The sequence below is a fragment of the Staurois parvus genome, unplaced genomic scaffold (genome assembly GCF_062004578.1).
Source record: "Staurois parvus isolate SC_StPar_1 unplaced genomic scaffold, SC_StPar_1.0 ptg000401l, whole genome shotgun sequence".
NCBI lineage: Eukaryota > Metazoa > Chordata > Amphibia > Anura > Ranidae > Staurois > Staurois parvus.
This window is the reverse complement of record NW_028318197.1, coordinates 2,613,586-2,638,910: the sequence shown is the minus strand read 5'-3', so window position 1 is coordinate 2,638,910 and position 25,325 is coordinate 2,613,586. Positions and strand designations below refer to the sequence as shown.

Genomic DNA, 25,325 nt, shown 5'->3' with positions numbered 1-25,325 from the left:
GATAAGGGGTTAAAAAGGCGTTTAGGTAATTTAGGGTAATGCAACATGACAAATGTCCTTAATTAAATGGAAGTTACTTATATACTGTACTGCCTTAATTGATTAATCTCAAGGTAATTATCAAGAACATTGTCATGTCTATTCACACAAAACTGGTTGAACAGCTGGTTGCGCCTTGTGAATCTTCTCCACCCTGTTGAATATGTTGTTTCCTGATGCAAGTCAACTGCTAATAACATAAGTAATGGGCACAAAGCTAAGTGAGGTTGCTCAGAGGTATGCCCTGTAAGCCAAGGATCCTGATTTTTATGTTCTCTTATATGATTATGGATTTCCACTGTCAAGGTGCACCATTAAAAAACTGGTGGTCACTTACATGTTGAGTATGTTGGAGTGTATGCTCCTGTATTAAATATCACATATTCCCTGTGCCAGGGATTGACATTATTATTTCTATAAAGAAAGATTTGCCAATAGGTTGGGTATGTATAAAAGCAGTAATTTAGGGAGACAAGTATAACAAAATTGACTAATGAAAAACTAAATTCTGAACCATCGGAGGTAGTGTCAGAATGGTTTAAACTACCTATACTAGAGCAGCACCTGAATATCATTGGCTGCTATGAGCTCCAGTTTTACTTTAGCAGTTTCGTCATACAGCAACTCTTAGGGGTATATTTATTTAAAAAAATGCTATATGCCCTCGTGCATGAATATCCCAGTAGATCGGCACATATATGTTTACCGCTGCTCAAGGTAGAGAGAATCCCAATCTCCAAGCACAACTCCTGTAAGCCCAGCTTGTGTGCTGCATAGATGAGAACAAAGGACGTCCGCTCGGCTGCACTATAAGCAATCCACTTTATTGAACCAAGATAAAACCAATACAGACAGTGGAAATACAGTGGGGGACTGGCAGGTAAATGCATTTCATGCTAAAGACAGGGCTTATTCATTACCCGTTAGCCCATTACCCCTTACCCCATTAGGGGTAATGAATAAGCCCTGTATTTAGTTGGAAACGCGTTTATCTGCCAGTCCCCCACTGTATTTCCACTTTCTGTATTAGCTTTATCTTGGTTCAATTAAGTGGATTGTTCGGAGTGTAGCTGATCGGACTTACTTTGTTCTCACCCAGTAGATCAGCAGTTTTTTAAATACTCAGATCAGCCCATCTGGCACCAACAACCATGCCACCAAAGTCACTTAAATCCCCTTTCTTCCCATTCTAATGCTCGTTTTGAACTTCAGCAAGTCGTCTCCACCACGTTTAGATGCCTATTGAGTTGCAGCCATGTGGTTGGCTGATTAGCAATTTGTGTTACCAAGCACTTGAAAAGGTGTACCTAATAAAGTGGCTGGTGAGTGAATATTTGAGACTGTTGTTTATTAAACAGTATGCATCATAACTCATGCAGTTTGTCCTTATATCTAACACAAAGGAAAAGTGACTAATTCCACATATTTAAAATGTAATTTTATGGCTGCAGTGACTAAAACTATTTGTTTTGCAGTGTTGGCCATGTAGCATGCTTTGGTATTCAATTCATCATCTGCCTATGCGTGTTATGTCAAATAAAATTACAAATTGTGTGATCAAATGCGTTGTAACTAAGGAGAGAGCAATTTTCTCTAATTTTCCATAAGATGCTCCTTGTTAAGGGCCTTAAAAATCTGGACCTATTCATCAGAAAGAATCACACATAGTCAGCAGATTTCTTTAAAAAAAAAAAAAGTAATTGCTTGTTGTGAGAGCCAGGTCAAATCTGCATAATCAAATCTTCACTTACATAATAAATTCATTGGCTTCCATTTACATTTGTGCAATATGTTAATGCATATGTGTTATGCATGTTGTGTTACACATTAATGTGGATTGATTTACTACAAATCAACAGTCTTCCAACACACAAAATTATTGCTCATATTGTTTTGCTGCAATATACTATGGTTTGTTGCCATGAGCTGTAGCATGTGGCATGTATGTAAAGTCAGTGCATTGGGGTACTATTCAAAATAAAAGGCACTGCAATGAGTCAATGCACTCAATGTGTCGCAACACTGTGAATAGTTGTGAATCAGACCTAGGGTTTTTCCAGGTTAGCCATGCAGAACAGATAACACTGGAAAATCTCCACACTCTGGGATATCGAAAGTGTTCACTGTTACCATGTGATCGTTGTTAAGTTGTGAAATACATTTCATTCTGAGAGTGAACTATGTAGGTGGGGGGGGGGGGTTGAGGGATTGTAAAGAGAAAGTGGCGAGTGGATGACAAGATATACAAATAGCACTGCATCCCCATAAATTGAAAATATAGAGCTGAGGTGTGAGATTTTCAAGGTGCAAAAATACAACAATAAAAAAACATATATTAAAAAGATTTGAACAAAAGTTATTAGTCACTGTATAAAATGAATTGATACAATACTGTAGAGACAAAGATAAGAGCTTGACTGTGTTACTGCAGTTTGAAGGACTACATTTTCCCTACATGTTTCGCCTGACAAGGGCTTCCTCAGGGGAGAGAAGTTTCAACAGCAGTACAGTCTATAATATATTAAAAAGATATACATCAAAATAAAATTACAACATAGGTCAGACATTGTAATGCATTTAATATACTGTTCAAAACTGCAAGGAACTTGCTGGGAGAGATAGTAGATGAAGAAATGTGGAGATTCACAAAGTCACTTCCAAAGGGGTTCAAATCGCCCACTGAAATTGTGTGATGTTTGAAGTTTCTCATCTCACACTGCTTTCGGTTTATTTCATCCTGGCAGTTCCCATTGTTGGCCCAGCTGGCAGTGCCAATCCCATTGCATTCTTGGGCTGGACAAACACTGTGTAAGTAAAAAAGTAGCTAACCTAACGTTTATGTCAGGACAAGATGAAAAATATGTATGTAGTACATCTCTGCAATCTATGCGCATTTGCCCATGTGCTATCCCTTCAAAGACCCTTCAAGAACAGAAAAATATCTTGATAGATATGCCCTCAGCTCTGTCCTGTTGTGGACAAATGACTTTACTCAACTGGAATATCTTTCAATTGTATGTTTAACAGATCAAAGCGACAAAATAAGAGATGTTAATTTTTAGGGCTTATATAAAGTTTAAGGTGGGGCCTATACAAAGTCAGGATGGTGTAATATCTAAAGCTCGCTATATAGAGATCTAAAAATTCCTGCTGAATATTCTGTTGGTTTGTCCAAAATTATTTATGTGAGCAGCCCTTTCACAGAGCAAATACTTTTTGCAATCGACTTTTGTTGAAGGAGCTGGGTCAAAAATTTCCAAACCTTCGTCCATCTACACTGTTTGGTGTGATGTTGGGGGATTTGATTGATTTGCCTTGGTCTGCCCGTGAAGCTGAAGAAGAGAAACCTTAAAATATTTGGTCAGCCTAACATGTACAATCTAATATTAATAAGGATAACAAAAGCTTTAGTGCTGCTGTAACCATCTAAGTATGTGATGGTCATTTATAGGGGACCTAGCAGTGATGTACTTAGGGAGGTGCTGATGATATTATGCCTAACAATGGCAATACAGTGCCAAGGGGAGGCTTTTCCTTAGCTCCTGTCGTATGACGCAGCCGAGGTGAGGACTGTCCCTCCTCCTGAACTTCCAGTGCTTTTTTCAGGCCATACATGGGTCAAATTCTGAACAAATTTTCTTTAGAAAATTGGAAATTTTGTGCGTTTTGTAATCCGATGGTGGCATCATTGATTAAACCAAACCAAGCCTTTAATTTCACCTTGTGTTGCTAAAGAAAAGAATTTTCGTGGAGAAATTACATTTCTCACACAATTCTCCCATCATTGATTAGAAATTAGTTTGTTTTTCAAAAAATTTCCAACATGCCCTATCACTCAAATTCGATGGTCACTCAAAAATCGGCTGTTGCCGTGGCCTACTAATGGTGCGAAATCTGAACGAAAACTCTTAGAAATAATTTTTGAAAGCAAATTCTTTCGGAATTCGACCCATGTGTGGCCAGATTTTGGTAAGTTGATATAGGGGATCTGTCCTGAAGAGGGTGTCTGTGCTTAAGGGAGAGGCTGTATTGAGGGGTTAGACTGGGTGGAGGGTTTAGAGCTTTAGGGCCGTGTGGTGATATCTCTACTGTGTGGCCGTTGGGCTTGGGGGGGGGGGGATTTGTACTGGCAGGAGGGAGTAATTTTTGGTTGTATCCTGCACAGTGGCCTATGCATTACCTGATCCCTGCACTCTCTGTGTTACCCACTGCAGGCCTCTGCATTCTGTGTGTTAAGCACTCTTGACCTCTGCCTTCTGTGCACTAACCACTCCTGACCACTGCACTCTCTGTGTTACCTACTCCTAGCCCCTGCATCCTGTGTGTTGGCCCCTGTATGCATTATACATTTAACCACTCTTGACTCCTGCACATTCTGTGTTATGCACTACTGAGTTCTTCACTCTCTGCAATATGCATTCCTGGCCCTGCTTTTTGTGCATTATGCACTCCTAGTTCCTGCTCTCTATGCATTACCCGCTCTTGACCCTTGCACTCTCTGTGTTATGCATTCCTGGCTCCTGCACTCTCTGCCTTACACACTCCTGAGCCCTGCACTGTCTTTATTACACTCTCCTGACCACTGCATTCTGTATTCTGTGCTTTATATGATATATTCATGACCAGTTCAGTCTTAGTACATTAAATGCTTCTGCAGTTCTTTATTAAGGTAGGCTGTGTGTAGAAAAGTATATGTAATGGAAAAGTTTAATTTTGTAAAAAACTTATGTGCTAAGGTCTGTATGGGGTTTATTTACTAAAGCTGGAGAGTCCAAAATCAGACTCCCTTCTGCATAGAAACCAATCAGCTTCCAGGTTTCATTGCCAAAGCTTCATTGAACAAGCTGAGGTTAGAAGCTGATTGGTTTCTATGCAGAAGGGAGTCTGATTTTGGACTCTCCAGCTTTAGTAAATAAACCCCTATGTGTCTGTTAGACCTTCACTTGTGACACGATAATTCAAAGCATATTGTGTGGGCCAGTGGTAGACTATTTTGTGCTCTAGGCAAGGCCAGCTACTTGCGCCCCCCCAAAAATAAAATAAAATGCAAATTTTTTAAAACAGTAGAAAATATTCAATCAATAAAACTGCTAAATTTCTTTGAATTTGCAAAAATAAGCGCCATAAGATGCCACCAGAACCAATATTAACCTCCCTGGCGGTATGATTATTTCAGATTTTTGGTGCTGAAAGCGGTACCATTTTTTTGCATGGAAATATGTATTTTTTTTATTGTAGGCTGTAATTTTTAGGAAAAACTCACTGAAATCTGTCCGAACAAGAGTCTAGTAAACATCCCGGGTATGATAAAATTTGAAACACAAAATCATAAATTATAATTTAATAAATAATCATAAAAATAATATAAAAATAATAAAAAATTTAATTCAATAATATAATCAAACCAAAAACACTGAAATGTGAAATAGAGCGCCAAGTTCGCACATTGCTGAGCTCAGTCGCAAAATCGTTTTCAGTTTCTGATGATGAATTTCCCCCACGAATCATTATCACTCAATTCTGCAAGTGGTTCTGATTTACTATCGCTGTTCTCTAGCTGATCTAAACCGCTTTTGACCTAAAGGGACACTTTTTGGACGCCATGGACATTTCTCAGTTTCCAGGCAGAAAGAACAGACAAAATGCAGGCAGGGCGCCGGACAAAGCACTCGGGACAAAATGTATGTGAAATAGGTTGAAACAGCAATGTTTTACTGTGTAAAATGAAAAAAAAAAAAAATGACATTTTTTAAAATTTTAAAATTTCCCGCCGCCGCCGGCGGCGGCGCCCGTACGTCCCGACGTCACAGGGACAGGACACAGAAGCCGGATGCCGGCATCGGCCGGAGGAGATGGCCGGGGACACTGCAGGGGACACATCGTGGGAGCGCAGGGTAAGGTAAGTGAAGAACACATGCCGGAGCAGCGCCGCATGGTATTCCCGAGTGTAGCTCAGGGTTACCGCTTTTGGTACTGAAATGTTACCCCGAGCTACACTCGGGAATACCGCCAGGGAGGTTAAAGAGAAAATCAGTATCACAGACCGACTGTATCTGTGCCTGGGAGTGGCAGGATCACAGTTGCAGTGAGTGGAGTATGATGGATCCACACTCTGACAGATCCCAGGATGGAATTCCCCATGAAATGGGGGGGATAAAATGGTGTGACAGCAGGCAGCCCAGCCCACACAAACACAGAGAACACTTTAACTGAGAAATTCCCACACAATTACAGATCCGACACAGCACAGCACCACCAAAACTGATACAGATCAGCAGGCCCAGCAGGCACTAGAAGAGCAGGCTTTGGGATCTTGATGATGTCATCACTCACTGACACATTGCACATGTGATGGATGGCAGGCCAGCCGGGTCACACTCACACAGGCCTGAAACATCAGAGTCAGATATTACCTTCTTCCGCAGGCGTAGCTCTACCTCCGCTGATGATGGGAAAGAGAATGGCTGGAACTCCACAGTGATCAGCAGCCACCAGCCGACTTGCAGTAATGACTGGGTTTGAGAGAAACACTGGAAGAAGCAGCAGCTGCTACACTGACCCCAGAAACCTGGCATCTTCCTCTGTCCTTTCTTCCTCCCCTCTGCTGCCCCTCCCCTCAGCTGAAGGATCATGACATGACAGCTTACCACACAGAAAGAGAGCTGGCCTCTGCTGTGCCCAGGCGCCCCTATGTGGACGTGCGCCCTAGGCAGCCGCCTAGTTTGCCTAGTGGAAGCACCGGCCCTGGTGGGTACATGGACTGTGGCATATGTGTGCTGTAAATACAATGTAAATACAATTTACGCCTCTACCATTGTTAGCATAATATGGCCACCAACAATTCTTACATTAATTTGCTTTTTCTTTTAGAAGGGGTCATGGTGTTAAAAAACTATGGACCTCAGGTGCAAGATATGCAAGCTATGATAGTACTTCATATTACTGCATGCATGCATCTGTTACTTTTCTAAGCAATCATCATAACAGCTTGTTAGAAGTGTAAGGGCAAGAAGCCAATCATACAGACATCAGGTATTTTTTCTGCCTTAGTTGTCTTGTAAAGACATTCAGAGATATCTCTTCATGTTTAAACAAATCTGGATCACGGACAGTACTCAATTGTTCCAACAAATCTGGAAAATGCATAATTTGTTACTTCATTTTGTGACATTACACATGAATGATATTGCTGTGTCAATATGGCAAGGTCGTACACAAAGATAAGATGAAAAAAAAAACAAGTAATGCATACATGAACCCAGGCTATGTATTGTATTTTCATCTTGTTCATCTGTATAGATGAGCTATTAACTCAGGAATACTGGACACACCTGCATGCCACTGAAACTACTATTTAACAATATAAAAGCTATGAACATACCAGAAGATAATGGAAAACAACTCCTGAAACTGTGGCTAAAGGTTTTAAAGGGCAGTCTTAGGATGAGAATTACAATGAACCTGTTACCTGAACACAACGGAGATTGAAATACTGCAGTTCATAAAGGACACTGAAATATTGCACGTCGTAAAGGACACTGAAATACTGCAGTTCAATGAAAGGCAATCTGATAGCGTTGAAATTAATAAATGGCCCCAGTGCTTGAAAATGTATTCACAAAAATGGAAATAATAAAATAAACAGAAACAATAAATCTGTTAAATTGAGATACACAGTTGTATGCTTAGAATGCAACATTATTATATTCCTTTAGGCCTTACTGTAAGATGAAAGGAACAATATTGCCTAACATTATGATTGGTGCAACCATTATGTCCATTTAAATAAAGTGTAAAGTGTGTAAAGGCAAATCTTTTTGGAGGAAGGGTTGGAACTTTTTTTAGTACCACTTTTTATTACTTTCTGCATCCCTACTGCAGAAATTAATCCCTTCATTTTTCCCAGTAACCAAAGTAAGGGGAAATCTAACAAAATTGTTATCACCAGAGTAAGAGGTGTGGGTAAATCATCCAATTTGGAAAAATGTTCTGAATATGTGTTTGGGGACAGTTCCTCTCATTTTCTCTCCAGTTGGACACAGACAACACTCTATCCACCAAATATTATCAACGTCCAACATGATCATATAGAATAGTCAATATTTACTGACAATGTGATTGGTGAAAACCTTTGTTTAATGTAATCCTGCCACATTGCTCAGTAAGGGAAATGCAACTGGTTTACCTGATAACCCGCCTACTCTGTTAATACTGCTTATCTTCATTGTGCACCCTATCACCTCTTTGGTAAGCTAGAGCTTTACAAAAAACTTGGTACTTCAATATTTCCAGACACGGAGAAGCATGTGACCTTCTTCCTTACCTCTTACGATCCAGTGAGGGCACTTGGGTGGCCAATCATCAATCAAAACACTGTCATGTAGAGATGGGCAGGAAGGTCCTTTGTTCTGTGTAAGCTCCAACACTGAGCTTACACAGGAAGCATAGGGTGGGTAAGTATCAGCAGCAGTGCCTAACAAAACAAAAAATATTGGATCTTGGGAATTCCACCAATTATGCATGTGGAGGTGTTATACACAATATAGGTGGATGGGTGTCGCCAAAAAGCATATGTACCAAAAAGGAGAAGAAAAAGACACCACCTTCCCTACTCTGTCCACCACATATACATTATCAACATTCAGCATAATCATATATATTAATCAATATTTACTGACAATGTGATTGGTACAAACCCTTGTTTAAAGTAAACCTATCACATTGCCCATTAAGCGAGATGCAACCGGTTTACCTCATACGCTGCCGTCTCTGTCATTGTTACTTGTCTTCATTGTGCTCCCCTATCACCTCTTTGGTCACCTAGAGCCTAGTAAAATACTTGGTATTTCCATAATTTTGAGCATGGAGAGACATGTGACCTTCTTCCTTACGCTTACAATCTAGTGAGGGCACCTGGGTGGCCAAGCACCAATCAAAACTCTGTCATGTGGAGATGGGCAGGAAGGTCCTTTGTTCTGTGTAAGCTCCATCACTGAGCTTACACAGGAAGCATGGGGTAGGTAAGTATCAGTAGCAGTGCCTAATAAAACAAAAAATCTTGGGAATCCCACCAATTAAGCATGTGGCAGTGCTATCCACAGTATAGGTGGATGGGTGTCACCAAAAAGCATATGTACCAAAAAGGAGAAGAAAAAGACACCACCTTCCCCACTCTGTCCACCATATATACATTATCAACATAATCATATATATTAATCAATATTTACTGACAAGTGATTGGTACAAACCTTTGTTTAAAGTAAACCTGCCACATTGCCCATTAAGGGAGATGCAACCGGTTTACCTCATACGCTGCCTTCTCTGTCATTGTTATTTATCTTTATTGTGCTCTTCTATCACCTCTTTGGTCAGCTAGAGCCTAGTAAAATACTTGGTACTTCCATAATTTTGAGCATGGAGAGACATGTTACCTTCTTCCTTACTCTTACAATCTAGTGAGGGCACCTGGGTGGCCAATCATTAATCAAATACTGTCATGTGGAGGTGGGCAGGAAGGTCCTTTGTTTTGTGTAAGCTCCATCACCGAGCTTACACAGGAAGCATGGGGCAGGTAAGTATCAGTAGCAGAGGTGGAAGGCTTGTATAGAATACCTGTTGCTTTGAATTAGTAAAGTGATAGGTTTACTTTAATTGTTTAATCAAAGTGTAGAAGAGAACTATAAATCATTTATGAAATAATTTTTAACCAGGCCTATGATCACCTCCCTCTTATCCTCCTATTCCAGCCTCTCCACTTTTAACAATCATTTTACACTGCTTTCTCCTCCCATGACAACTTTTATTAATATGATGGCTCTCACTTCATTAAAAATTACATTTCAGCTAAAGTTTATTTTGAATAGGTAGTGATGCTTTAAACTGTGTTTTGAATCACTCAGAAACCAAAAAAATATAGTATACTAAATTAACTTATTCATGGACAGACACACATTTTCTAAGACTGGCCATACATTATACAATTGTCTTGAGAATGTTGCTTTAGATTTACCAAAAACCATATAATATGAGGTCAAATCTAAACAACACTTTCAATTGTATCCAAATAGGCAGGCCCTTGCACTACATAGTTGAAGGTAAATTTAAAATAAATTGGGCAGAAATTGGACAGAAAATTGTAAGAAAATTGTTTAGTGTAAGGATAGACCAGGAGCCCACAAAGCAGCCAATATTGTTTCATATGATAAATATAAAGCATACCGATACACTATTTTATCTAATTGCTGAGTCACTTTTTAGGCTTTAATTTTGTTCATGTTTAAAACAAATGTTGACTTGCGGGATATATCGGTGCTACTGTAGTGATGACACACATGTATGTATTTTCAATATGTGTGTAATTGTGTGTCTGATATGGTCTAATTTGTGACTGCTAATCAAACATCACTTAGGGATATATTTTTAAAATAATAGCTGAGCTATTTGTCCTGGGAAACAGCAAGTACATTCGTTCTGTGTGAATGCCAGCAAAATCAAATGCTACAAGGCAATTTTCTCTACAATTTTCTTCATTCCTTAGCATAGTGTGAATCAGGAACATACGACACGATGCCCTCTTGGTTGATCTCACAATCACAATGAGTATTTATTTCCAATGATCATCAGTTCCATCTAGTGGCCATAATACAATATTTTACTAATTCACGCTATGCTTATGAATGACGAACATCTGACCTGGAGAGAAAATAGCTTGGTAACATTCATTTTCGCCAGCATTCACACAGAACACATGTACATGCAGTTTTGCAAGATGGATAGCTCTGCCATTTTTTCTACAAATACACCCCAATGTAGTTGTAATAAAAAAGCTAAAATGATAATTGGTAATTGACAGTTTCAGGTTTTATTTTTAATGTCCATATTAATTGTGTTATGTTTTTAAGTAAAGCCCTTTGGTTAGATTGGTTTCTGACGTAACATGGATAGTACTGTAGGTGTAAGTACTGCAGGGAATGCTGCTGTTTCCCTGCACTTAGGAGTCAGGTAGAAGTACTGGGGGAGATTTACTGAGCCCTGGTTCACATATATGCGGGCATGCGGGCCGCATATTGCAAGGGCACGAGGGCCCATTCATTTGAATGGACCCCCGTGCCCCTCTGACACTCAGGGAAGGCCCTGCACTTCTGAAAACGCAGCCCGCACGGGAACCTCGGTTCCCAGTACGGTTGTGTTTTCCAGTGCGGGCGGCATGCCATTAAAATTAATGGCACCCACCCGCGGGTCCACATTTCTCTGTGCGGGTGGTGCGGCTGCATGGATTTCCGTGCAGATCCACAGCGGCACCACCCGCACAGATGTGAACCTAGCCTAAAAGTGGTGCACACAGAATCTGGTGCAGCAGTGCATAATAACCAATCAGCTTCTAGGTTGTATTGTCAAAGCTTAATTGAGCAAGCTGAAGTGAGAAACTGATTGGTTACTATGCACAGCTACACCAGATTCTGTGTACACCAGTTTTAGTAAATCTACCTCTTTGGGTCATTATATAGTAAGGGCTTCTAATGCCTCCTTCCTGTAGGCAGAGGTTATAGGAAACGTAAAAATATACAGAACTTTGTGTGGATATTACAACTGTGCATAACTCCTGAATGCCCCCTAATATACCGTAGATGGGCAGTCCCTCTACATCACCTTGTCCCTCTTTCCTTCTCATGTATACCTATTATTCTTACAGTATAATGTATTGACCTCTATAAAAACTGTTTTTTAACTACTGAAAGTGTAATATTACACTATAGCCTTTATATAACCTGTATATGAATGCATTTTTTGTTTTGAAAAGCCAGTATAAAAGGAAAAGCATATACATTCTCAGGAGGTGGCAAGGGTTTGTCCTTTGCTCACATACTTTGGTCCAAAAGTGTAGTATGTTCATGTAAGATCATGAAAGTAGATCCCAGCTGACATTATATCATATCTGGGAATAGAATGGGAATGCACGGTCTTGACTTGGGGTTAATCTAAAATACACTTTGACCACCTCTGCCATACTACGATGCTCACCTTTTCTGCTCTGTCTTTGCCTTTTGCTCCTCAATAAATATTTCAGTAAGTTCACACCCTAAATGAGCAATTTACAGGCACACCTTCTCACACCCAAAAACACACATGAAATCAGAAATATTTATAGCAACGTGATAAAATCTCATGAGTACGTCACTATTTTTTTTTCTTTGGCTGATCATCAATCAAGGATTACATTAATACTAAAGTACTGCGTTGTAGCAGTCATTTATAGAAACCGAACATGATAATAAAATAAAACCATTTATTGGCTAGTGGAGGATTCCTTATAATAAATAATGTACAAGGTCTTCACCCTCAGAAACAAGTAACATTATTTACAGTATGTTTTGCTTAATTTCAGGAGAAAATGGCTTGTTATTTTATTTTGGCTTGCGTTCTTTTTTTTTTCTCAAAGAATTGCGTTGAGTTGATTGTAATTTCCCATTGACTTGTAGAGGGGAGAAAACAGCTAAAACACAAATACATTTTATGTACATGAGCCTGTTAAAGGGTTCTATAGTCAAAAAAGGGCTAACTGTATGACCAAAGACTTGTTTGACTTAACAAGGACAAGTGTTTTTAAGATTGAGCTTCATGGAAATGTTCATTTTTTGTTTATCCCTCAATTTTTTAGGAAAATAATTTTAAAGTATACTGTGTAAAAATAAAAAAGATATTAAAACATGATTCTGCCCACTGTTGGGTTTTCTTGCTTCAACAGGGACACAGAGAACAAAAAAAAAGCACTTTTTAATTACAGTGGGGAAGAGCTTGTCAGGCTTTTAATTCTTCTTACTTTCTTTTTGTCGTTGATACAGGAAATTAAGACACAGAACTCAATAACTGCCAGTTGGTTTTACTCTTAATCATATTATGCGTACCTAAAAAAAGAAAAAAAAAAATTGCCTTCCGTTTATCTAAAATGTTTAAAGGGATAACAAATGATCAAGGAATACATAATACTTTTTATCAGGAAGAGCTTACCATTTATTATTATTTTAGCATAAAGAAAGCAGGCTTGTTTTTGTGGTAAGGCCATTCCCCTTTGCGTGTCGGAGAGCTTTTGCCTTCAAGTATACACAGCATACTTGAATATTATAGGACACTTCCCTATCAGTTTCCCTCAGATATAATACTGTGCAATCTTTTAGATAAATTGAACTGATCCCCAGATATATTTTGCTAGGAACGCCACTTATAAATCCTTAATAATAGTTTAGCGTGTGCCTTCAGAACTAAGTGCCAGTTCACATATATGTGGATTGGATGTGGTTTAAACTGCATCCAACCAGCATGACATGTGAAATAACATTGTTTCCTATAGTGTCTGTTCACATGTGTCCGGTGCACTAGCATTGCAGATTCAGTGCAAATTGAAAAAGAGTCATGCCCGATTTCTGAGCAGTGCAGTCCGGTTCAGGGGCGGATTACAGGTTATTAACTTCTATGGGAACCGTTTCTAAACCGCACATGTGTGAACAAGATAAAATCCTGACCTGGACCTGTCCTGAACCTGATGTAAACCTGACCTGAACCGCTGAACAACTACTGTATCAATTAGCTGTGAAACCTGAACTTCAATCCTCACAGCACATGTGTGAATAAGAACTAATGGTTTATTGATCATCATTTACTATTTTGGTAATGAATAAATGATTGCAAAATTGAATAGCTTTTTTTTTCTTTTTACAAATTTCATATAATCCTGTGCATTTTTTTAAATTGTGCTTTTCTACACATGTCTGTAAATATTTAGCACTTTATAGTTTATTTTATCATAATTATCTCTTAACTTTATTTGCAGATGTTTGGAGCATGGGTTTGGATCCTGGTTGCTGCTACAAAAGTATTTTATCCAATCGTGCAAGGATGGGTCATGTATGTTGCAGTGTCCTCATTTTTCTTCTCATTGCTACTCTTGATGGTCTACCTGTTTGGCTTCCACAGAAACCATTGCAACACTTGGAGAATAATCGTAAGAAATTTCACTTACTCTTTGTCATTTCACTTGTTATGGCATTCTGAAGTATTCGTGCAAAGGGTTCATAAATCTATAAATCTGCAATGTAGTCTGCTACATTCCTTTGCTAAACATAACCAAAATCAGTGTATATTATTTAGTCTGTGTGAAAGCAATAGAGTCTACAAACTATGGCACATCTCATTTCTTGAGGCCATAGAATGCCAGGATAGTAAAAAATAACCCCAAACTGCCCGCATTTTGGAATATAAACAGTTTAAGGTATTTAGTAAGAGGCATGGTGAGTCTTTTGAATTTGCAAGTTTTTGTCACAATTTTTAAAAATATTAAGGAATTAAATTTAAAAAATGTTTTGCACTCTTTTTTTGCATACTGTCACCAGTACAGTACAGCGTCATTGTATGAATGGTATGGCAGTGATCAGGGATACTGACTGGTGACAGTATGTAAAATAAAAAAAAAAATAAAAAAACATGGTGATTCTGTACTACTCTGGGTAAGTGGGGTGATCAGGTTTTTTTTTACACTGTTATTGCTTATAACAGTGATGATCTTGCAAAATGAACTGAATTTGCTTTTAGAAATTCACCCCCGTTGCCACATCAGCAATTTCAACTAAAACTCTGCAAGGATCCCAACTTGAACACCATCAACAGGAAAGGAGTTTTATTTTTCTACCACTTTAGACAATTTATGAAATGTACGTGAAGGATATCTGCAATGTGACACCACTTGAAAGATCAATGCAGAGGTCCTAATGTGTGAAGTGTCCTTCAAAACTTGTCTGCATACCCTAGTCCTTCCAAAACGTAAGCTGAAAGACCTCACAGTGTCTTACATTCTCCCAACTGTCAACTTCTTGCAGACAAGTTTGTAACCTGTAAGGTCATATCATTCACATTATGTACATATGTGTAGCGCTATCCCCAAAGAAGCTGCTTGGTAGTTTGGGTTCTCTGTTCTGCACCTTAACTCTAAGAACACCCTCAGCCCCTTTGACACCCATGGTTGGATGAAAGTTACTGAAAGAACTTATAAAAACATGAGTGTAGATACCTTTAACTTGGTTGTGAATTAGTACCAGGAAATAGATACAAGACTGTCTAGTGGTAAATGAACTCAATGTATTGCTATGGATAGTGGTTTGAGCATAAATAAGTATACAGAAGGAAGGTTCAGACACAGTCTCCTAGACAGTATAATCACTATGCCAAGGTAAATTATAATAGAGTTCTGTACCACTAGACTGGACTTAAAAGATGAATCAGCAAAGTCATCAATAAACCGTGCATATAAGCATTAACTGCAATGTGAATAATAATACTATACCAAGTCTAGAATCCACTCTAGGAGAATGGATAGGAAATGGTGCAATGTCCCCTGACAGGTACCTCTTAGCCTAAGCAATAGGTGAAGGTCTCTGTGTAGCTGCAAAAGGATAGTCTTTAGTCCTAAGTCCTCATGCACACTTGACGTTTTTACAGCTGCTTTTTTTGGCTGTTGACATTTTTTTCTACAGCCAGTAAATCCCCCAGCATGTTATCCTATGTGTCCATGCACACAGACTGTAATCATGTTTTTTGGCTGGAAAAAACCCCCTGAACTAGTGGGTTTCTAGATGAGTTTTTTAGCCGTAAAAATGCTCTAATGCTGAAAAACGCGGCAAAATGTTGCAAACTGGCGTTTTTGGACCTTTTTTGATCCCCTCAAATTTTTTTTTTGGTAAAAAAAAGTGCTAAAAAACTAAAACACCACTAATCGCGGCAAAAAGCCACTAAATACTAATGCAAAAACGCTATAATAAAGCTGAAAAACTCACGAATTTAACATGACTTTACACACCTAACGTTACCAGCATTATCAAAACGTCCAGTGAGCATGAGGGCTAACTCTTCAGCTGGCTGGCAACCCAGCACTCAGGTTAGCAGAGCTCTGGTTTCTGTCTCAGAAAAAAAGAAAACAGGGAAAGAAAATGGCATAATACATAATAATAATCATAATAATAAAAACATCAATCAACAATAATGACAATAAATAATACCAATAACATAATTCAAAAGCATTAGAATTAATTATTATATTATAAATATTTACTTTTTGTTTTTATTTTAATTTTGACATTTGATTTTTTTTAATCATATTTATTATGTATTACATCATTTTTTCTCCATTTTCTTTTTTTCTTTTCTCATCCTCGATTGCCCTGAGTGTTTGATCTCATGCTATATAAACTTATGAGTTTTTGAAAATATGCACTCTTAGTATTTATGAAGGCGCTTTTTGTTGATCAATGCATATCTAATAGATCATACTACACAGATACAAAAAATGTATCTGTGTATCCCTTTTTTATTTTTTATTGTGTTGTATTTTCTATATTTACCATTATATCAGTCTATTTGAGCTTTTTTTTCTCAATGATTGTTTCTATCGTGATGCATTGATTGTTGTAATAGCTGCACCCTATGGTAGAGCAATTTCCTTATACCACTCAGTGTTTAATCTTTTGTGAGTAGCTAGTAGGTATCTACTAGATAATGAAAAAAACTCCTGCGCTCAATGGAACACCTATTAATAGGCAGCACACACTCGCCTCAACCACAAGGAAAGAACATAAAAATACAAAAAATTGTGCAGCGCTGCACTATTTTTTGTATTTTTATAGCTAGTAGGTATGCAGCTGACAAAGAGCCACCTCATTAAGTACTGCGCATTGATGGCTTACATAGCTGTGTTCACCATACACTGGTGTTTGTGCTTTTATGTGCATGCGAGGCACTTTCTTTTTTTTTTAATTTTAATTTATTAAACTATTTTTATTTTTTTCACTTAACTTTATTGGCTGACGAGCCCTCTATGTGATAACATATATGGATTGACAGGTCCTCTTTACAGAGGCATCAGGAGTTTCTTGGACTGCCTCCTCTGTGCTCCCCTCAACCACATCAAGTACACACATCACTCAATTGGTTACTTTCTCAGCTGCACCAGCTGGGATCTGACAGCTCTAAACATGGAAAGATAATACAAAACTTACAGAGAGCTTAAATCAAAACATAATTGTGCCAAACTGTTACTTCCATCAAAGAAAGCATTATCACTAAGCACATTCTCATAGATATGTCAGGGGCCTTTACCCATAATGCACTTGTCCTAGGTGATCAGTTTTGAGATTTACAGTAGTGTTACAAGCACCATTAGTTCCAGTAGCATATTCTGCACCACAGTATCCACAGTTAGAGCTTTGCATAAAATCATTTCTTGAGAAGCTAACGTAAACCTATTCTTGGGTTAAGTACTACAAAATGGAAGCAGAACGTCATTTGCTGCTGGCCTATAAAAAAATTGTTCTTGTCGGTTCTTGTCCAGAGTGCGTAGAACCCTAAGACCTAGGACATTTTATTATGTAAATACCTCCTACCAGAAAGCTGCCACTTTGACCCCCTCTTGCCTCCTATGCCTCACTACTAGCTGTTGATTATGGTGGGTGGTCCCTGAGGACAGAAGACAGGAGAAGGTGGGCCCTAATGCCAGCCTATTAGTTGGAAGTCAATACTAGCATAACAGGTCATTCTGAGACTCGGGCACTCTAGGAGATGAACTGAATGCATGCTGGCTGCTGTAGGTAGGTGCCACATGTTCAGCTGGTGGTTTGTACTCTGTCCCATTACAGGGTACTACATGTCTCTGTTTATCTTCTGTTAATGCATGACAAGTTCTCAATTTCTGAAATGTAAAAATCATGTATATGCATCCTTGTTTTAAACGTGTTGATCTAACTGATGTGCACCCTAATGTCTAAATTTTTCTCATTAGGACGTCATCTACACTGGAATTACAGCGATATTTTACTTGAGTGCTGCTGTGCTGCAAGCTTATGCCACAATATTTTGTGATTACACTATACCTGTACCTATCCCTAATATCTTCGAAGTTCGTCAGTGCAGTCCTGTCTACTACCACTTGGATGCTGCAGCCACAGTAAGTCACACTGATGTGCTTCTATCTTAGTTTTGTCTATTTTTTCAGTGGTACTGTTACCACATTCACTACTGAAGTAATTTTGGGACCTTAGGGATTATGCCTTGCTTTCTAGAATGTATAGCCCTAAAATAAGACATCCAGCAAGGTCAGAACTGGTCTATATCTGTGGTCATCTTGACCACATCTGTAGTCACACACATGAACCACTATGGCAGGCAGGCAATCTGGCCATTCACCAGAGATGTTATATGAAAAATCTTACCTTGCTCACTTACATACAGTCAGGTCCATAAATATTGGGACATCTACACAATTCTAACATTTGTGGCTCTATACACCACCACAATGGATTTGAAATGAAACGAACAAGATGTGCTTTAACTGCAGACTGCCAGCTTTAATTTGAGGGTATTTACATCCAAATCAGGTGAACGGTGTAGGAATGACAACAGTTTGCATATGTGCCTCCCACTTCTAAAGGGACCAAAAGTAATGGGACAATTAGCTTCTCAGCTGTTCCATGGCCAGGTCTGTGTTATTCCCTCATTATCCCAATTACAATGAGCAGATAAAAGGTCCAGAGTTCATTTCAAGTGTGCTATTTGCATTTGGAATCTGTTGCTGTCAACTCTCAAGATGAGATCCAAAGAGCTGTCACTATCAGTGAAGCAAGCCATCATTAGGCTGAAAAAAAACAAAACAAACCCATCAGAGAGATAGCAAAAACATTAGGCGTGGCCAGAACAACTGTTTGGAACATTCTTAAAAAGAAGGAGCGCACCGGTGAGCTTGGCAACATCAAAAGACCCGGAAGACCACGGAAAACAACTGTGGTGGATGAGCGAAGAATTCTTTCCATGGTGAAGAAAACACCCTTCAGAAAACACTCTCCAGGAGGTAGGTGTATGTGTGTCAAAGTCAACAATCAAGAGAAGACTTCACCAGAGTGAATACAGAGGGTTCACCACAAGATGTAAACCATTGGTGAGCCTCAAAAACAGGAAGGCCAGATTAGAGTTTGCCAAACGACATCTAAAAAAGCCTTCACAGTTCTGGAACAACATCCTATGGACAGATGAGACCAAGATCAACTTGTACCAGAGTGATGGGAAGAGAAGAGTATGGAGAAGGAAAGGAACTGCTCATGATCCTAAGCATACCACCTCATCAGTGAAGCATGGTGGTGGTAGTGTCATGGCGTGGGCATGTATGGCTGCCAATGGAACTGGTTCTCTTGTATTTATTGATGATGTGTCTGCTGACAAAAGCAGCTGGATGAATTGTGAAGTGTTTCGGGAATATTATATGCTCATATTCAGCCAAATGCTTCACAACTCATTGGACGCCGCTTCACAGTGCAGATGGACAATGACCCAAAGCATTCTGCAAAAGCAACCAAAGAGTTTTTTTAAGGGAAAGAGTGCAATGTTATGCAATGGCCAAGTCAATCACCTGACCTGAATCCGATTGAGCATGCATTTCACTTGCTGAAGACAAAACTGAAGGGAAAATGCCCCAAGAACAAGCAGGAACTGAAGACAGTTGCAGTAGAGGCCTGGCAGAGCATCACCAGGGATGAAACCCAGCGTCTGGTGATGTCTATGCGTTCCAGACTTCAGGCTGTAATTGACTACAAAGGATTTGCAACCAAGTATTAAAAAGTGAAAGTTTGATTTATGATTATTATTCTGTCCCATTACTTTTGGTCCCTTAACAAGTGGGAGGCACATGTGCAAACTGTTGTCATTCCTACACCGTTCACCTGATTTGGATGTAAATACCCTCAAATTAAAGCTGACAGTCTGCAGTTAAAGCACATCTTGTTCGTTTCATTTCAAATCCATTGTGGTGGTGTATAGAGCCAAAAATGTTAGAATTGTGTCGATGTCCCAATATTTATGGACCTGACTGTATGTAGGTGGCTTGTGCCAACAGAATTTTAAACCCAAAAAAGTACTGTTAGCATATGAAGCAAAGTTGACATGAGAACATTTGGCCATGACACTTTTACAACTAAATAGGCAACATATTTACAAGCTTGACTAAAGTAATAATAGAGTGGAAATGTTAGAAAGACACTGGGAAGTGGTGAGACAATCAATTGTTATGTGTACTTCTTATGAATAATTTACCCCAGACCCTATGGAAATTATATGCATACTTCCAGTTAATCTGTCCAGCGTTTAAACTGTTAATCTGTGGTTGCTGGACTGAACCAAGGTTGCTGGACCCCATCATCCATGACAGTCTGACATTCTTTGATGACTGCACACTTCCAGGAAAAGGAAGAATAGGTACTCCTCTGCTAAATCAGTGCTTGGTGCCTGAGATCTATGATCTGGTCACTGCCACTTGGGGGGCATGTCTATGCAAATATCATATTTTTAGCATACCTAGGATCTTTGGGGGCTCCATCACTGTAAAGAAAATTTCAGCTTCACAATTAACAATTGTTATCCCCCTGCATTGCTATGATAGGTAGTTCAACTATGATGGCCATTGATGGAGCAGTTCATGGAAACATACAGTATGTGAAGTGTCCTACGATATTTTCTACCTATCTTTCTTTCACAATGTGCCTTCAAGTCTGAGATAAAATATCCATTACTTTCATACAGCAGCCCAGTTGAGTGGAATGCAGTGGTATTGCCAGACAAGCTGCTTATATTGTGAGGGTCTGACCAGTGGGCATATTGTATACAGTAGAACATTCTCAGTTGCCCACAGTTACTGGGTAGCTCATTTCCAGGATAGAATGAGAGGGTGGAGGGAAATGCTTTCCACCACAGAGGTGTAGATTGTAGAAGAAAGACTGTGGGAACAGGACCACATTTATACTTCCTATCCACTAGACCAACTGTCTTCTGCCATTTCTCTTTCTACTTCACTCATCTAGCTGGCCCTGTGTCACACTAACACAACTGGATGTTGCAGCCTCACAAGTCATGCCAAAGCAGGAGTAAAAGGGTGACACAGTATACTCACTCCATATCAGTACATCAAGAACTGAAAAACTGAAAGAACAACTGTTCTGCTAGTAGTTTGGTTCTAGGTGTACCAGCTCAAAGTGAGTGAACTGTATCAATGCTTTTCTATTAACAAAAACACACACATCTTCTTGAATGAGGACACAGTGGCAAGTTTGTATCACTGTAGCAGGATGATGTGTGGGTGGCTTTGTTCCCCTGGAATCTTGCCAGTCTAGGCCATGGCCTATTGTGGCGATGCAGATCCAGTCTTTTGGGGAAAGAGAGGTAAATTAAGTCATAGATATCTGCAAAACGTCACTTATTCTGAGTTATAAATGGCTGACTTATTCACCTGCTTAGAAAAAAAAGTTTTAAAAGCAGAAAATAGCTGGCATTTTGACCATGGATACAGTGGCCTTGATACACCTTGCACCTATTTCAAGACACAGCTTAGCTAAAATTAATCTCCGACACCAGACAGTGGGATGCCCCCTTACACTGTGTAGGCAAAATTCTTGTTTGGCTGGGGGGTGGAATAATACCTTATTCTTCTCTCCCACACAGCTGCCTCTTTCCTCCACTGCTTTAAAATGTAGGAGGGCCCTCACCTTCCTCCCATACAATGCAGGACCAGCAATTATGAAGTCAGAAAGCTGCGACTGGCCAAGCAGTAAAGTGATGCAGCTTCAGGAGATGGTCACATGGAGAGGAAGAAGCCTGCAGGAGTGAGGAATATGATAAATATTTCACATTATATTTATCTCCTCTAGCCAAACAATCATTTAATCCAGCCTTTCTCAACCAGGGTGCCTAGGCACCCTGGGGTGCCTGGAGGTTTCTTCAGGGGTGTCTTGGTAAAATTTAAAAAAATTGCCCAAAACTTGTATAAAAGCCAGTGGGTGGAACACTCCTGCCTTTTAGTTACACAAAGCCACAGGTTTTCATTGTGCACCATTACGACCTTTTAACTGCCAGTGTCCTGACAACCAATAACATCATCAGTTGATAAGGAGGATGTCAGTTGCCTGCACACCATCCTAGTTTTACCCTCCCCTGCCCCTCTCCATCAGTGCTGGGATCACATTAGCTGAGTGATGGAGAAAAACTGAGTGAGAAGAGAAACATTGGAATACTAGTCAGTACCAGTGTGCAAAAGTCTATTTGCTTTGGAAGAATAAATCACCTCTAATATTGGGAGTCCTACATGTGTGGATGTTGCAGCGTTATATAAAACTATTAGAACAGTTTTTCAAATTTTAGAATAGGGTGCCTCAAGACTTTCCATAATTTTAAAGTGTACCTCAGGACTGTCCATACTTTTAAAGGGTGCCTTGACTGAAAGAAGGTTGAGAAACACTGATTTAACCCATACTGCTTGGGTAAATATACTAGCAGCCTACAGCTGGACTTTAGGAGAAAATTCAGCTGGATTGATAAATTAATTATAATTCTTAATTATACATTTAATCGATTATAACTTTGTTTTCTTTTTTTATTCTAGTTCTTTGCTTTCTTGACATCTCTAATTTACATGCTGCACAGCTTCCAGTCCTATGTCCGCTGAAAGCCCTCGGAAAAGTGAAGCAGATCAGTCTGTGAATATATAGATCAGATGGGATGACAAAGAGTTCTGCAAATGTGACAAAACCTCAACATCAGTCATAACAAATATAAATAATTTCCCAAACATTCTGGACATTTTTTTATATATTTTTCTATTGTTTATTATAAATTAGATCTGTTCATTAGTGGAAGTGCATATTATTATTAATATTAATAGCGATGAATGGGGAGATTTGTTTGGTAAGGCAAGCCAACCAGAGAAAATACCTCCCAATCCATGAGCTTGGCTGATACATGTTTCAGACTGGACTATGACAGATCTATTACAATGCTACTACACATTTATAGCAGTAAGGATACATGAATAGTATTAATGTAAAACATGCCTCTTTACTTTGAGCACTTTTCACTGTATTATTCTCTCATTTAAATATATTTATTTTTACATACTTAAATACTCTTACTATTTCTTCAGCTTATTGAATAAAACTATGCCCAGAATTTGTAAAACATGGCTACAATCAGGATCCAAGCCAATTCTCTGGAAAGTATTGCCCTAAAGAAATCAGACGTTAAAGACAATTCTAAATATAAAGAAAACCACCCTACCAACTGAACTATTTGCAAATGTCCATCTTTTTTCCCCTAAAATTATACCTCTTTGCCCCCTTTTAATCAAAGCTGGCAGAACTGTTTGGATGAAATCATTCTAAAAAAGTACTTTAAAATAGTAAGTTATTTTAAATTACTTTTATTTTTTCAATTGGAAATTTGACTTGTTGATGTAATAATTGTAAATGAAGTAATGAAAAAAATTCTGTTATTTTTCTTGTCAAAGGGGATTTTCATTTTTTTTTAAGTAAAATGCAATTTTATTGCACCCAGGGCTGGATATACTAGAGCCTGTAGGCAATCAACTTTTAGTGCCCAAAGTATCACTCATCTGCTAGCATCACATCTTTTACACAAAACATTATCTTGATTTACTGGTCCCAGACTGGCATGGAATATTGTTACTATGTATACATTATTTATAGTAGATGACTGTTGGAGATGACTGCACAGGAAAAAAACTGCCTCCTTTCCTTTGTTGCCTAAAGGCCTACTGTGCTTAATGATAAACACGGCCAAGACTGTAGAATTATCTTCTGATTGCTTTAAGCAACATGTTCTCATCACTCAATTTTTCATGCATTAAGTCCATTTATGTATATTAATATATGATGCAGTGGAGGTATGGTATATCCCAAAAAGTACTGAACTCTGAGAGGTCATAGTTTTCAGGTCATGGTTTTCAGATCCTGCTGATACTACTGAGAACATGGAAGCTATTACCATTTTAGGACTGAAGACAAATGTATATTTTATCATTGTTAGAAATATATTAATTTTAATATTAATTTTTTGGGTGATCTCAGAATTTGTTGGACAGGAATGCCAAAGCACCAAGGACCTGGTCACCAGAGCAGTTCATGACTGGGTGTTTCTGTTAAGTGATTGTTTTACACAGTTTTTGATTGGGAAAGAAAAAGCAGCCTTGGTGTATTAATGAACACCAGACCCTGTTTTACTAAGGTCAATAAATATTAAGGTCAGAATGAATTGGCATGCCTGGTCCATGCCTGGTTCCAATGGAAAGACAACCCTTCCACTCAAAAAGGGCATTCACATGCATTGTTTGGCTCTTGTATTGTTCTGTGCTCTTGTCTGACAAAAAATTTTATACAGTGATGATTGAATTCTGTCATGACATCTTTCAAACTAGTCAGTTATTTTTATTGATGTACATAAAAATTCTGAAAACTGTAACTGTACACTGTGAGCATAACTGTTTGTATGACACAGAATGCTATGTTTTAATTGGCTGTTTACAATAAAAAGAACACTAAAAATTGACATTGGACTCCCTTTTTAAAACATGTCATGGAAAGGTGCAGACATAAAAACTATAAATAAATACTGTATTACATGTTGTTCATACTCACTCAGCCACTATGAGATTAATTTTCTGTATTCTGCAAAAAACCTGGTTGATCCTGCTGCTCTCCGTCTCCATCTTCTGTTCATGACCCCAATTCAGCTAAGGAATGTGCAGCTGTAGAGGCAACTCTGCACATGCTCAGTTTTCAGTGAGTTTCTATGCTGAGCATGTCCTCCCTATTACATCTGTGTAGCCCATGTGACTATAGAGTCACACGTGTGGGCATAGTCACACTGCTAAATGACAGCTCACTCCCTCCCTCCTCCTCCATGCCCACTAACCAGCTAAACACAATGGGGGTGGGATGTTACATGTAGATTAATGGAGGCAACAACTCCCGTTTATTTTAAGAAACAGGCTGGAGGAGTGTGACACAGCCTGTGACTGGCGAAGATTCACCCACACCATGTTATTTCCACAAAATAATAAAGATTTGATTTCAAATATATATTTCTTTGCCAATTTAACCACTTGCCCTCCTGAGGATTTACCCCAGGCCTCTTTTTGCTACTCGGCGCTGCACTAATTCAACTGATAATTGCGTGGTCATGCAATGCTGCACCCAAATAAAATGTATGCCCTTTTTTGCACACAAATAGAGCTTTCTTTCGGTGGTATTTGATCACCTGTGCGCTTTTTATTTTTCACGCTATAAACCAAAAAAAAGACCAAAAATTTTGAAGAAAAACTATATTTTTTACTTTCAGCTATAAAAAATATATAGTAAACTCAAAGTTAGTTATAAATTTAGGCCAAAATGTATTCTGCTACATGTTTTTGGTAA

General features: G+C 38.8%; 1 protein-coding gene across 1 annotated transcript in view; it reads left to right on the top strand.

Annotated features, from left to right (window-relative positions):
* LOC149455273 (MAL-like protein) overlaps positions 1 to 24,456 on the top strand; it is a 61,053-nt gene extending 36,597 nt beyond the window's left edge. Inside the window, exons 2-4 of the mRNA XM_089686504.1 lie at positions 13,868 to 14,038; positions 17,861 to 18,025; positions 22,499 to 24,456. Of these exons, the coding sequence (XP_089542630.1) occupies positions 13,868 to 14,038; positions 17,861 to 18,025; positions 22,499 to 22,561 (399 nt within the window). The 3' untranslated portion in view covers positions 22,562 to 24,456. The remainder of the gene's footprint in view (positions 1 to 13,867; positions 14,039 to 17,860; positions 18,026 to 22,498) is intronic.
* The last annotated feature ends 869 nt before the right edge of the window (positions 24,457 to 25,325 follow it).